This window comes from Hyla sarda, chromosome 6 (assembly GCF_029499605.1).
Source record: "Hyla sarda isolate aHylSar1 chromosome 6, aHylSar1.hap1, whole genome shotgun sequence".
Classification (NCBI taxonomy): Eukaryota; Metazoa; Chordata; class Amphibia; order Anura; family Hylidae; genus Hyla; species Hyla sarda.
The window spans coordinates 59,020,714-59,034,715 of record NC_079194.1 but is presented as its reverse complement, the minus strand read 5'-3'; the positions used below and the strand labels follow the sequence as shown (position 1 = coordinate 59,034,715).

General features: G+C 47.4%; 1 protein-coding gene across 1 annotated transcript in view; it reads left to right on the top strand.

Annotated features, from left to right (window-relative positions):
* LOC130275634 (meiosis inhibitor protein 1-like) overlaps nt 1-14,002 on the top strand; it is a 56,740-nt gene that overhangs the window by 22,533 nt on the left and 20,205 nt on the right. The window contains exon 6 of the mRNA XM_056523834.1: nt 12,425-12,594. Coding sequence (XP_056379809.1) covers nt 12,425-12,594 — 170 coding nt within the window. The remainder of the gene's footprint in view (nt 1-12,424; nt 12,595-14,002) is intronic.

Below are 14,002 nucleotides of genomic sequence, written 5' to 3'. Positions count from 1 at the left end.
TCGAAGACACTACGGACTTCAGCGAAGTAGGACTGGACAGTGGCTGTGGCAGGATCATTGCGGTCCCAGAGCGGTGTGGCCCAAGACAAGGCCTTTCCAGACAGAAGACTCACTACGAACGCTACCTTAGACCGTTCTGTAGGAAATTGGTCCGACAACATCTCCATATGTAGGGAACATTGAGACAAGAAGTCACGGCAGAGTCTAGAGTCCCCATCAAATTTGTCCGGCAGGGACAAGCGGAGGCTAGGAGATGGTTGCTGCTGTAGCAGTGGCAGAAGTTGCTGTAACGTGGCGGTCAACTGCGACAGCTGCTGTCCTTGTTGGGCAATTTGCTGCGATTGCTGGGCGACCACCGTGGGTAGGTTAGCGAGACTTGGCAGCGGCACCTCAGCGGGATCCATGGCCGGATCTACTGTTAGGATTCGGCTAGCTGGATGTGGATCCTCTGTGTCAGCGAGGGATTGGCGTGGACTGTGTCGGTGGACCGTTTCTAGGGTTGCTACTGGTTTTCGCCAGAGCCCGCCGCAAAGCGGGATGGTCTTGCTGCGGCGGTAGCAACCAGGTCGTATCCGGCAACGGCTCAACCTCGCTGACTGCTGAGAAGGCGTGGGACAGAAGGACTAGGCAGAGGCAAGGTCAGACGTAGCAGAAGGTCGGGGCAGGCGGCAAGGTTCGTAGTCAATGAGGATAGCAGGAGATCTGGAACACAGGCTTTGGACAACACTAAACGCTTTCACTGGCACAAGGCAACAAGATCCGGCAAGGAAGTGCAGGGGAAGTGAGCTAATATGGACAGGGAGCAGGTGGAAGCTAATTAGGCTGATTGGGCCAGGCACCAATCACTGGTGCACTGGCCCTTTAAATCTTAGAGAGCTGGCGCGCGCGCGGACGTGACAGCCGGGGACCGGGACAGGTGAGTGACTTGGGGTGCGATTCGCGAGCGGGCGCGTCCCGCTATGCGAATCGCATCCCCGCCGGCAATGTCAGTGCAGTGCTCCCGGTCAGCGGGTCTGACCGGGGCGCTGCAGAGAGAGGAACGCTGCGAGTGCTCCGGGGAGGAGCAGGGACCCGGAGCGCTCGGCGTAACACTTACCTTGTACCATCTCTACATTAAGCCAGTTCAGTACATTACATGATGTGTTACCAGAACTGACCTGTCCAATGTCAGCTCCTTCTTCCATAGTATATACAGAACTAAAGAACCCATTCAGTAGCTCCGCTTTCTCTTTATTGCCTGTGACAACCTCCTCATTATCATTATTAAGGGGTCCTATATGCTCTGTCCTTGGTTTTTTTGCATTGATATATCTAAAAAAATATTTAGGATTAGTTTTGCTTTCTTTAGCCATCTGTCTCTCATTTAGAATTTTTGCTGTTTTTATTACATTTTTACAGATTTTATTAAGCTCCTTGTACTGTTTAAATGTTATAGCTGACCCCTCAGATTTGTATTTTTTTAAAGCTATTTTTTGTTGTTGTTTATTGCTCTTTTAACATCAATGTCAGCCATGTAGGATTTAGTTTCAATCGTTTATATTTGTTCCCCTTTGGGATATATTTAGCTGTATAGTTATTTAGAGTTGATTTATTCTTTTATTTTTATTTTTTATTCAAATAAGAATGTTTTATTGGTCTGAAATTGAACAACAGACAATGAAATAAAATTCACAACTCAGAGGTCAGCATTCACTGGCAATAGTGTATATCAGCGGTGGTAACACAGAGGGATTATGCGTCTAACTGAGCTGTTTGAAATCATCGTCTACCACCAGTCACAACTCCAAACTACTGTCGACCGCTGAAGGAATATAAGCCTGAGAAACCTAGCTCCGTTATCAAATAGGATACAAAAAGAGAGAAGGGAAGATGGGTAGCTAGAAAGGGGGGGGGGGGGGTGTAAGAAAGGCGGGATGAAAAATGAGAAAGAATAGGTTGGAGAAGCGAGCTGAAAAGCGCATGAAAGGAAGGATGCTCCATGACAACGAGCTCGGGAGGTCATATCCACAGGAATAGGTAGATGAGAAAAGATGCAGTAGGGATGAGAAACATCAGTGGGGGGCGAAAAAGAGAACACACAAGGCTGTAAGGGAAGGACAATAGGACTCGGGTACTCACTCAGACAACAACTGCGTAGCACATCCACCGCCTGACACTCCATCCTCTGCTCTCCGAGGGTCCATGTCCACCTCATACCCCACCGTCAGTCGTGTAAAGTGGTGATTCAAGGAAAGCAAGCCAAGGGAGCCAGATCTTAGTATACTTGTCCTGCCTACCAGAGGAGTTCGCCATCAACTCCTCCATGCGGCACAGGAAAAGAATCTCCTTGTACCATTCAGAGATGGTGGGGGCAAGTGTGTCCCTCCAGTGCCTAGGTATAACAGTTCTCGCCGCCATCAGTAGGAAATGAGCCAATGTCCTTGAAGGGGTCTTCCTGGTGGCAGGCAAAATCGACAAAAGAAGGACCTTAGGGTCATTCGGGTAGGAAACCCCAGATATGGAGGCGATGCGGGCAACCACCGCTTCCCAGAAACTGGCAAGTGAGGGACACGACCACCAAATATGTGTCATCGTCCCCTCGGGCTCACCGCAGCGCCAACATGAATCTGGTATCGAGGGAAACATGTGGTGTAGTATAGTTGGGACCCTGTACCACCGGGATAAAAGCTTATAATTCGTCTCCTGAGCCCTACAAGAGATAGACAAGCGATGACACAAAGTAAAGGCCCTCGACCAGTCAGACGGTGAGAAGGTCGTGTGCAGTTCTGACTCCCACGCCCCCACAAATCTAGGTGGGTATCGCTCAGCCTCATCCATCAGTAGGTTGTAGATCTGGGAGACCGGTCTGAGAGGCATGGAATCAGAAGTGCACATCCGTTCCAGAGGTGAGAGTGGTCTCGCTAGATGTAAGGTCAGTCCCGCGGTCTGTATAAAGTGGTCTAACTCTAAGTATTGCATATGGGTTAGCGGTGTACGGGAGTGCTCTGGAACCAAGTCCGTATAGGGTTTCAGTCTTGTCCCGTCCAGAAAGGAGCCCAATGGAAGGAGCGCCTGGTCGGTTCTACCCAGGAACTCAGTGCGCTGTAGTCCAGGAGGAAAGAGGGGATTGCCGGTGACAGGAGTTAAGGGTCCATTGGGCGTTATCAACCCCCCACCCGCAACATATCTACGGTATGTCGTGACCAACTCCCGAGACACCCAAGGTGAGTCGCTGCAGAGCCCTGACGGCGTGGCCCCCTGGGGCAACCATGGAAAGGAAGCAAAATGTTTGTTAACGTGTACCTCGGCCCCCACCCACCTCTTGGACGTGTGGGTGTGGAAGTAGTCCAGTAATCTCACCGACGTAGCTGCGATATAGTAGGCCTTACAGTCCGGGACTGCTAAGCCCCCCGCCTGCTTACGCCTGGTCAGGATTTGTCTGGCTATCCTCGACGGTCTGCCCGCCCATATGAAGGTCCTGAATAGCGCTTCTAACTTCTTGAAGAAGGCAAGGGGGAGAGTTATGGGTATTGTCTGGAATAAGTAGAGCAGCCTTGGGAGAACATTCATTTTAAGAATGCTCACCCTCCCAAACCATGAGAAAGTCCCCTTGGTCCATTTGCGCAGGTCTCTGTCGATCGCGGTCACTACCGGTTAAAAATTGAGGGTGAAACTGTCAGACAGGTCCGCCGGTACCTGAACCCCTAAGTATTTAATGGAAGTGGAATTTCAGCGGAAAGGGTGATCCTTCTTAAGTTGGGTCACCTGCTCCCTGGGAAGACTGACATTAAGGGCCACACTCTAATCAAGATTAATTTTGTGATTACTGAAGTGCGAGTACGTCTGTATGGTCTGTAATATGGCGGGCAGGGATGACTGTGGTGTTGCGACGTAGAGGAGCAAGTCATCCGCTTACGCCGAGCAGATGTGGCTCTCACCCCCCTGCCGGAACCCCATGATAGCGGGGTCCAGTCTCAGAGCGTTCAACAGGTGCTCCATACATAAAACATAAAGCAAGGGGGAGAGCGGACACCCCTGTCTCGTACCATTACGGATCGGTATGGGGGAGGAGATCGAGCCGTTAACTCTCACCTTTGCCTGAGGATTTGAGTAGAGGGCCATGATACGTCCCATCATCGCAGGGCCTAAGCCAATTTGAGCAAGGGTGGCCCTCATGAACCCCCAGTCCACCCTGTCAAATGCCTTTTCGGCATCGAGCGACAGTAACATCAGCTTCTGGCGAGATGTCTTAGCTAAGTGAATGATAGAGAATGCTCTAATGGTATTGTCGCGAGTCTCTCTCAATTTAACAAAGCCAGATTGGTCAGGGTGAATCAGGGGGCCCAGAACGGCAGCCATACGGTTCGCCAGCAACTTGGCGAACAATTTGGTATCTACATTTAACAATGAAATGGGGCGGTAGCTGGCGCACAAGTTGGGATCTCTGCCCTCCTTGGGTATTACAGTGATGTGGGCATCTAAGGCATCGTGTGTAAAAGAAGTCTCATGGGAGATCACATTGAAAGCCCCACGCAGGAGGGGGAGCAGATCCCCTTTCAAGGCTTTATAGAACTTGGCAGTATAACCGTCAGGGCCCGGGCTTTTCCCGGACGGGAGGTTCGTTATTGCTTTGGACAGCTCCTCCTCCGTGAATGGGGCCTCCATGGACGCAACGCTCTCCTCAGGCAAGCCAGGGAGGGCAGTGTTGGTAATATAGTCAGTCAGGGAAAGAGGAGGTGAGGAGGAGGGGAGAGTGTCGGCCGGTGGAGGGAGATTATAAAGGTCGGTATAATATCGCTCAAAGGCAGCCAGGATATCCTTCATAAGGAAGGATTTCCCGTTGGGTGAGGAGGAGATGGAAGGGATATAAAGTGTCGCCCTCCTGTCTCTCAATGCCCTGGCTAAATACCTCCCGGGTTTGTTGCCCCACTCGTAGAAGGCTTTCGAGCAGTGTTGCCGATAGTACTTGCAGCTGTCATTTAAAAGAGAACAAATTTCATGACGGGTTTTAATAATGGCTCGTAAGGACTACTCCTGCAATGATCTCTTATGTTGGGCTTCTAGGGATGTCAGTGACTCCAGTAATCGCCGTAGCCTGTCCGACCTCTCCCTTTTGAGACGCGAACCGTGTCTAATCAGAACCCCCCTCAGCACGCATTTAAGTGCTGCCCATTGGGTGGGGAGCGGCGTGTCGTCAGTGGCGTGGTCAGATACAAAGTGGACCACTGTGGATTTTAGGTCAGACAGGCAGAGCGAGTCCAGTAGCAAGGATTCGTTCAAACGCCAATTAAATTGCGGTGTACTAAGGGTGGGGAGGAAGAGTGTGCAGTGAACTGGTGCATGGTCAGACAAGAAAAGGTTCCCGATTTGGGATGAAGACAGTCTGGGTAGGTAAAAGTGCGGGAGGAAAATGTAGTCCAGTCGGCTGTACGAGTTATGGGGGCTGGAGTAGTAGGTGTAGTCTCGGTCAGTGGCATGCTGGAGCCTCCACACATCGCACAACTGCATGGCATGTAAACGTTTCCTGAGCTTAATAAGTTGACCGTACAAGACAGCCGAGCGCTGCGTGGAAGCGTCCAGCATGGGTTGCAAGGCCAGGTTCAGGTCACCCCCCAGTATCAGCATACCCTGGGTGAAGGAGGATAAGTCCTCTAGCGTTTGCGTTAGGTATGGAATTTGCATGGTATTAGGAGCGTATATTGTCGCCACTGTCACCACTTGTTCCAGGATCATCCCCTTAACAAATAGATACCTGGCGCCAGGATCAACTTTGACGTCCAAGGCAGTGAAGGGCAGGGAACGATGGAAACCAATCGAAACCCCCTTCGAACGAGACTCAGGGTTTGTGCTGTGGAACCAAGTAGTGAAGTATCGGCCAAGACGCTCTGGCATGTGGTCTATCTTGAAGTGAGTTTCTTGAATACATAAAATTTTGGTATGGTGTTTGTGTAGGTGGTAGAGGACCTGGGACCTCTTTTCTGGGGTGTTGAAGCCCTGGACATTTAATGTAGTAATCTTAATGTCTGACATGGTACCTGTGATCTTGGAGTCCGGGAGCAGAGGCACGGAGTGGAGGGGTCAGCGGTGAGTCCCGAGGCCTAGACAGAGGATAGGAAAACACACAGGGGGAAGAGGGAGGTTAGATAAGTGAGGCAAAGGGAAAGAGACAGAAAGAAACAAAAAACAAAGAAAATTAAAAATAAATTAAGAGAACAAAACAAAACGGAAAAAAAAAGCAAGTCAACCTGCAATCTTAGCTATCTGCAGAACAAAACTTCTGCTAAACCTGTGTATGTGATCTACACCAACCCTAGGTGGGGGAGTTAAACTATAGCAGTAAGACAATCCTGTCAATCAACTATCTGCTGGAAAGGTTAACCTATCTGTCAAGCCCGTCTACACCAGGTTTTTAAAGCTCTTTAACTGAACTAGAGATATAAGGGGGAAGTGCATACAGTCCAAGCCATGGTCGGTATGAAGCTCCAGGAATCTGAGGGGGGGGGGGGAGCGGGGCAGGGGGATGGAGGGGACAGAGGTAAAATAGGAACTGGGATTATCTACTGGAGGGGGGCTTGACTTCTGACCATATGGCAAAACTGGAGGGGATGTGTACTGTTCATGACTAGTCCAGCCTAGGGAACCGGAGTTTCACTTCAAGTAGCAGTCGCTCAAGGTTCCATTTCTCCAGGTTTCCGGTCTGAAAGGCGGTCTCCTTTGCCTCTGGAGGAGCGGATCTCCAGTGGCCATTCGCCGAGTCGAGGAGCGTTGCGACGATCGCAAGGCCGGTGGAGGGGCATATGGGTCCCTCAGGAAGGCAATCCAGTCAGGCAAGGTGAGAGGCGGAAGTCCCAGAGTATCCAGAAAGTTAGACAAGTCCCCAGGATGTCTCAGAGATGCAGTCAGGTTGCCAGACGTGACGTGTAGCGCAAACGGGAACCCCCACCGATATTGAATGTTACGCTCCTGCAGTAGGCGTAGGAGTGGGCGCAGAAGTGCTCTTTGGCGGAGAGTGCGGCGTGATAGATCCGGGTATATTTGCAAAACAGCACCATCAAAGCCAATGTCTCCTTGTTGTCGCACCTTCTGCATGATTTGCTTTTTTACAGTATATTTATGAATGCGGCAGACGACGTCGCGGGTGCGGGTCGGGTCAGTACTGGGTGCCCTCAACGCTCTATGCACCCTATCAAGCTCGAAGTGGGTCTCTGGAGGACGTCCCAGGATCATATTGAAGACTCCAGTAATCGTAGCGTGTAGGTCAGGTGTTCTGGTCGCCTCAGGGAGGCCCCGTATGCGGATGTTGTTTCTGCGATTCCTGTTTTCAATGTCGTCCAGATGATCCGCAAATGCATGGTGAGTGGACGTCTGGGCATTCAGTGCCGTTTGCATATCTTTCAATGAGGCAGTGACAGATTCTTTAAAGTCCTCCAGCACCGTCATCCTGCCCTGCAAGTCCGCCACTTCACGCTGAACGGGTTGTAGATCTTGGCGCCATGCAAATTTGAGATCAGAGGCCAATGCAGTCAAGTCCGCCTTGGTGGGCAGTAGCGCCAGTAATGCTTGTAATTCGGGATGTCCTTTAAAAGTGCAACTGCCTGGGCAGGAGGTGGAAGGGAGGATGCAAGATACACACTGTCCTGAGAGCCCTGGGGCCCTTGGTGAGATGGTGTTGCTGGTTCTGGGACCCTCTGCTGTTGCTGTGGGCGAGGGGCTGGTCCCCTATCTGCAATAATTAGGTTGGGGGCCACAGAGGGAGAAAGCCAGGGTGATGAGTGTCCTGGGTGTTCCAGGGGGGTTCCAACGGTAGCAGTATGCGGGCCAGCTGAATATGATTGCTCCTGCCCGGGTTCTATCTCAGAGGGGTATAGCGGGGGGTGGGCGAGGGGGGCCCGTCCTGGCTCCTAAATATGGAGGGGATGCTCAGGGATGGCGAGGGGGCCCTGCATCCCTCCATCATGACTGAGGGCAGAGGAGCCAGGGACTCAGATGGTTGTGCGGCCAGAACCCCCCTAGCACTCACCTCCTCCCGCGGTTCCGCAGCGACAGGAGCCGGTCTGAGGTCACCTTGTCCCTCCTGCCTCACGCTGCTTCTCTCCTGATGGCGGCCGTCTGAGGGAAGGCAGCCGCTCAGCTGCTGCTGTAGAGGCCGGGGTCTGTCCTCTGTACTGTTGGAAGGCCGCGGCAGCTGCTCCGTTCCACGGCGATCCCGGGAGGGCAAGTCTAGAAGAGCAGGCAGCGGGGTCCCCTGTGAAGCCACTCCTGAGGCCGCGGCGTGCTGTCTCGTGGCTGGAGGGGAATGGGCGGGAGCCCCTGGATCCCGTTGGTCCCGCGCCATCTTGGATTGCGCAGGCATCTTCTGTGGCGGTTCCGTTAGCTCACTCAGTGGGCTGAAGAAGTTGTGGATCGGGGTCCCCATAACCCTGGGTGCCCCTGCAGATCGCCCCCTCTTCCCCGATCTCCTGGCGACCATGTGAGGTAATGATTTCCCCTGTTTTGCAGGCCTGGGAGACGGAGCTCTTCTTTCTAGCGTAGTACACGCGCCATAGCAGGACGTTGATTTATTCTAATGAACACCAGGGGGCACTATAACAACTATGTAACAATAATATACAAAATATATATTCTAGTTTGAAATTATGTTTTGCCTGCCCTAACACAGAAATGTAATATTGTATCAAGAGACAACCTATTTATGGCTGCTGTCACCCATAAGCCCATATTTACTCATCGGTCTGCGATAACAGACAATGCTAACTTACGGACAAATTTCAATTGCGACAGATTCATCAAGGTGTTTAGATGAAGGTGAATTGATGAATCTGGTGCATCTGAAGACTGAAGAATGTGCGCCAGAGTGTGCACTTTTTTGCGTACCTAAAGCTACTCCCTTTTCCAACAAGCCACACCCCTTTCACTAATTACATTCCACCTGTCAAAAAGAATGGAAAAAGTCCTATAAGATGGCTTTTGGCGCAAATTATACTAAAACTGCATCAGAATTCTAGCGCATTTGCAATAGTAAATCTAGACCTATGGAACACCTCTGAACGCACACAAGGCTAGGTTTAATTAATATTTAGGCTCTATGGCCCACATTTATCATTGCAGTGCAAGTTAAGCATTTTTTTTACACCTTTTTTTGTGTGCTGTAATGTGTAGGAGCACCAAATTTATTAAAAGGTAAAAGAGATTTGATAAATTTTGTGCAGGTCCACATTCTCTAAAATTTCTGTCTACACATACACCAAAAAGCTACACCATGTCTGTGCTGGTGTAGTTTTAGAGACTTTTCAATGGCTTTGCGCCTTTTTTTGCTCCTTTTTACAATAAAGGCGCAATGATAAATCCCTTCTATATGATGTGTATTGCCGAAATCAGTGGATTGCAACTCAAAATCAGTGGATTGCAACTCAAAATCAGCAGAAATGTGTAAACAAAAAGGGGCAAAAAAAGGCGCAAAAAACCCTGCTTGCGTCTTTTTTGCGCCTTTTTTAGACACAAAAAACAGTCTAAAGACAATGATAAATGTGGGCCTATGTATGTATGTATGTATATAACTGAAAACACTCACATGCATGTATGGTAAAATGTCTTTTTTGGCATACATTTGGTCTTTGTACATCAGCATTCCATTTTTTTGACCTTACTAAATGGCATAGTTTACAGTACTTCTGAATGATGAAAAAAAGTTTATTATATGGTATTTGTGGCCAGGGCTTCACATTCGTGCTCGTGATTACAACTATACATATGTACCTATATGAAAAACATTAAACTTAACAAAGCGGTCAGATTTGTGCCCATAAATGCGTATGGAGGGCATGCCTTGAGAGGGCATACCTTGTAATGGATAAATTGAAAAAGGGAGGGTTGGGGGGCCGCAAAATGGCACGTAACGCCCCGCCAGTAGGTGCATGGGGACGGAAGATATCCACACCCCTTGCAAAATACAGCCTGATAAGCTTAAAGGGGTACACCCGTGGAATACTTTTTTTTTTAAAATCAACTGGTGCCAGAAAGTTAAACAGATTTGTAAATTACTTCTATAAAAAAAAAAAAAATCTTAATCCTTCCAGTACTTTTTAGGGGCTAAACACTACAGAGGAAATGCTTTACTTTTTTAGATTTCTCTGATGTCATGACTACAGTGCTCTCTGCTGACCTCTGCTGTCCATTTTAGGAACTGTCCAGATCAGGAGAAATCCCCTTAGCAAACATATGCTGCTCTGGACAGTTCCTAAACTGGACAGCAGAGGTCAGCAGAGAGCACTGTGGTCATGACATCAGAGAAATCTAAAAAGTAAAGCATTAACACATATATCTTTTACAATGAATGTCAATGGCAGGCATATGCCGCTATAAAGACATACAGGGGCATGCGTCTTGGGAATGTATTCTGCCGCACTGTATGGATAATGGGAGGAATTCATCAAGAGTGGTGTAGGTGAACGTCTTTTTACCCCATTAATTCATGTAGTGGAAACTGTGTTCCTGCACGAGATTTATGAACATGGTGCAGGGCAAATGCTAAATCTGGTGTTGATCACATTTCTTACTTCAGTACACCACACTTTGTATGGTGATTTCTCTGCAACTTTTTGTGCTACTTTTTATCCCGCGCGACAAAATCAGCGACTTTTTATTAATGCTGTCAACAGTCAGTTTAGTAAGCCAAGTCAGGGCTGGTGTAGATTTGCACCTAATAAAGCGCAGTTACCGCCAAAGATGCGACAAACTGAAAAGTCGCATATGATAAATTCCTTTACAGATTTGTAAATTACTTCTATTAAAAAATCTTAATCCTTCCAGTACTTTTTAGGGGCTATATAGGAAATGCTTATCTTTTTAGATTTCTTTGATGTCATGACCACAGTGCTCTCTGCTGACCTCTGCTGTCCATTTTAGGAACTGTCCAGAGCAGAAGAAAATCCCCATAGCAAACATATGTTGCTCTGGACAGTTCCTAAAATGGACAGCAGAGGTCAGCAGAGAGCACTGTGGTCAGGACATCAGAGAAATCTAAAAAGATAAGCATTTCCTTTGTAGTATATAGCCCCTAAAAAGTACTGGAAGGATTAAGATTTTTTATAGAAGTAATTTACAAATCTGTTTAACTTTCTGGCACCAGTTGATTTAAAAAAAAAAAAAAAGTTTTCTACGGGAGTACCCCTTAAAGGGCAGGATTTTAGAGTAGAATCAGACTAGCTAGTTTTACTTAAAGGTTTAAATTAAAGGCCATAAAAAGCTACCAATGCTAAGAAAAGATCAAATCATACATTACATATTACAGCAGAAATATGGTGATAGAATCTAGCAGATAATTTTTTATTGGCTTAATACTATTTTTCTAACAAGAATTTTTTTTTCTGAATAAAGTCCTCCAGTTCTTAGCAGTCCTAAAATTTATAGAAATGTTTTTCCTGCATACAAGGTCAAGTGTCATAGAGGCCATACTGAACTGCAGCATGCATGCTTGCCCCCTCCCTCCCTTCTTCATCCTTCCCCGCACTGCATGATTGATGTACAAGGCTCAGTGCTAAAAGCCAAACCCTGTACCTCAATCGTGCAGGAAGGGGTGGGGGAGGGAGAAAGCGTGCATGCTGCAGTTCAGCACAGCCTCTATGACTTTTAAGCTTTGAAGAAAAACATGATTTTATAACTTTTTAAAACGGCTAAAAGACAGATATCTTCTATTTTATCTCCCCATCAGCTATTTGCCCATGTCTGCAGCTCTGAGCATGATATAGAGCTGACAGATTCCCTGTGACTTATAGAGGAGAGGACAGAGTTTGCATTGCTATCCATACCTATAGAGTGGGAACATTAGGGTGCTTTCAGTTGTTGAGAATAGTCTTCTTGGATAGAAATATTCTTGGTTAGCCTGTGTTATACTTTGTACTTGTGAAAAATATGCTGTTCCAATATTTACTGAAAAATAATTTAAAGGGGTACTCCACCCCTAGACATCTTATCCACTATCCATAGGATAGGGAATAAGATGTCTGATCACGTAAGTCCTGCCGCGGGGTACCCCCGTGATCCCGGCTGTGGCACCCCAGACATCCGGTGCTCCGTGAACTTCTGGTGATGGCGATAGCGACTGGCGATGTGGGGTGGAGGCTCGTGACATCACGGTCATGCCCCGCTTGTGACATGCCCCCTCCCATAGACTTGCATTAACGGGGCGTGGCAGTGACATCACGAGCGGGGCATGGCCCTGATGTCACGAGCCAACAGTGCTGCACCTGATGCTCTAAACAAACGCTGGATGCAGCAGGGAAATCGCAGGGGTCCCCAGCAGTGGGACCCCCGCGATCAGTCATCTTATCCCCTATCCTAAGAATGTCTACGGGTGGAGTACCCCTTTAACAATGCTATATACCAAGATATACCTATTTCTCTGTCTGACTTTTCTTCAAATCAATTGTTTATTGTTTACTTACAGTGAGTATTCTTCAGCACCTCAAAGCACTGCTCAAACAGAAATTCTCCTCACCATTTATTAAGCTAGAACACAGAAATCACCCACGGCCAGAACCACCAGATGCTGTTTGGCCCTTGACAACTCAAAGCACACGCTACCTGGTTGCAGCTTTACAGAACCTCTTGGTGCAGGTAGCTTTGTTTATTTCTATGTAAGGATATTGCAATACGTGTAGTTCTCAGGTCCTGTTCACCACATTCTTTTGCTCTACATTAGACTTATGCATTTGTATACAAAAAAGTACATGATTATATCCTGCAATATTCTCATAGGTTTTGATAGACTTCTGCCAAAAGTCTACCCTATTATGGACACATTATATATATATATATATATATATATATATATATATATATATTATGAAAAAAACATTGTCTAACCTTAAGAAATAAAAAGGAATTTTCTAAATGGTTTTTAATTATATATCAACTGTACATTTTTATTTTATTAGTTAGAACTTTATTAAGAAGTTACAGATAATTACACAACTGTATGTGGTAGTGGGGTATGTGCTGCAGGGCAGATGTTATTACCCTAGGGGCAGATGACAGTAACCCCTTGTATTCGTGATGCCAGGGCGTGGTTTCGCCTATAAACACCTGAAGGTATACCGCTAGATCCTGGGCTTGGCAAAGGGGGAATAAAGACTCCGACGCCAAGTTACGGACAACGGTAGCTTTACTGAGGGTAGACAGTTGGTAAAGTCTATACAGTCCAGCCAGGGCCCAAGGAGGTGACCAGTGACGCAGACACCTTAAGGACTTGCAGGGACTTGTAGTAGGACTGGATAATTGAATGCAGACCATGCTGACTTGACAGATGACAGGGACTGAATTGACTCATAAAGCTGCGGCTTTATCTTACTTGACTTGGTGGCTGCAGGACTTGACTTTGAGGTCTCCAACACTCTGGACACACACACTAGGTGACTATACTGGACCTCAGCAGAAGAACAGAGCTCAAAGAGAGAGAAGCTCCACCCAGGGCTTATATGGGGAGACTAGCAGGGAGCCCATAGGTCACTCTTGGGATCACCTGGTCACTGGTACCTCCTGGGTAACAATCACATGACATATCATATGGTATAACTCTTAAAGCAACATTGCATTTTATAACACTTTACATGGTAAAACATATTTACAATGGGGAAACAAGTGCAGGGGGCCTTGGTGACACTGAAGGAGGCTGCCTGACAGGACAGAAGGAGCACGAGGTAACCTCTCGTACTGGGCACCACATATACATTTAACAACATAGAAATAGTTTAATTTGTATTGTGGAACAGGTGATACATGAATAATAAGATTTGGGATACAATAGTAATCTATATGTAAATTAATAAACAAGATTTGTATAATATCCTCTAGGTTAAGTATAGATAACTAAGCGAGCGGAGATTCTGCTGTGTGAACGCACCATAAGACAGTTTTTATAAATTACTTTAAATGGGTATCTCTGGAGGAAAAAAAAATTTCAGAGGAAGTTGTGTAGTACTTTCCAGTCTGAACACAGTGCTCTCTTCTGACACCTCTGTCCATG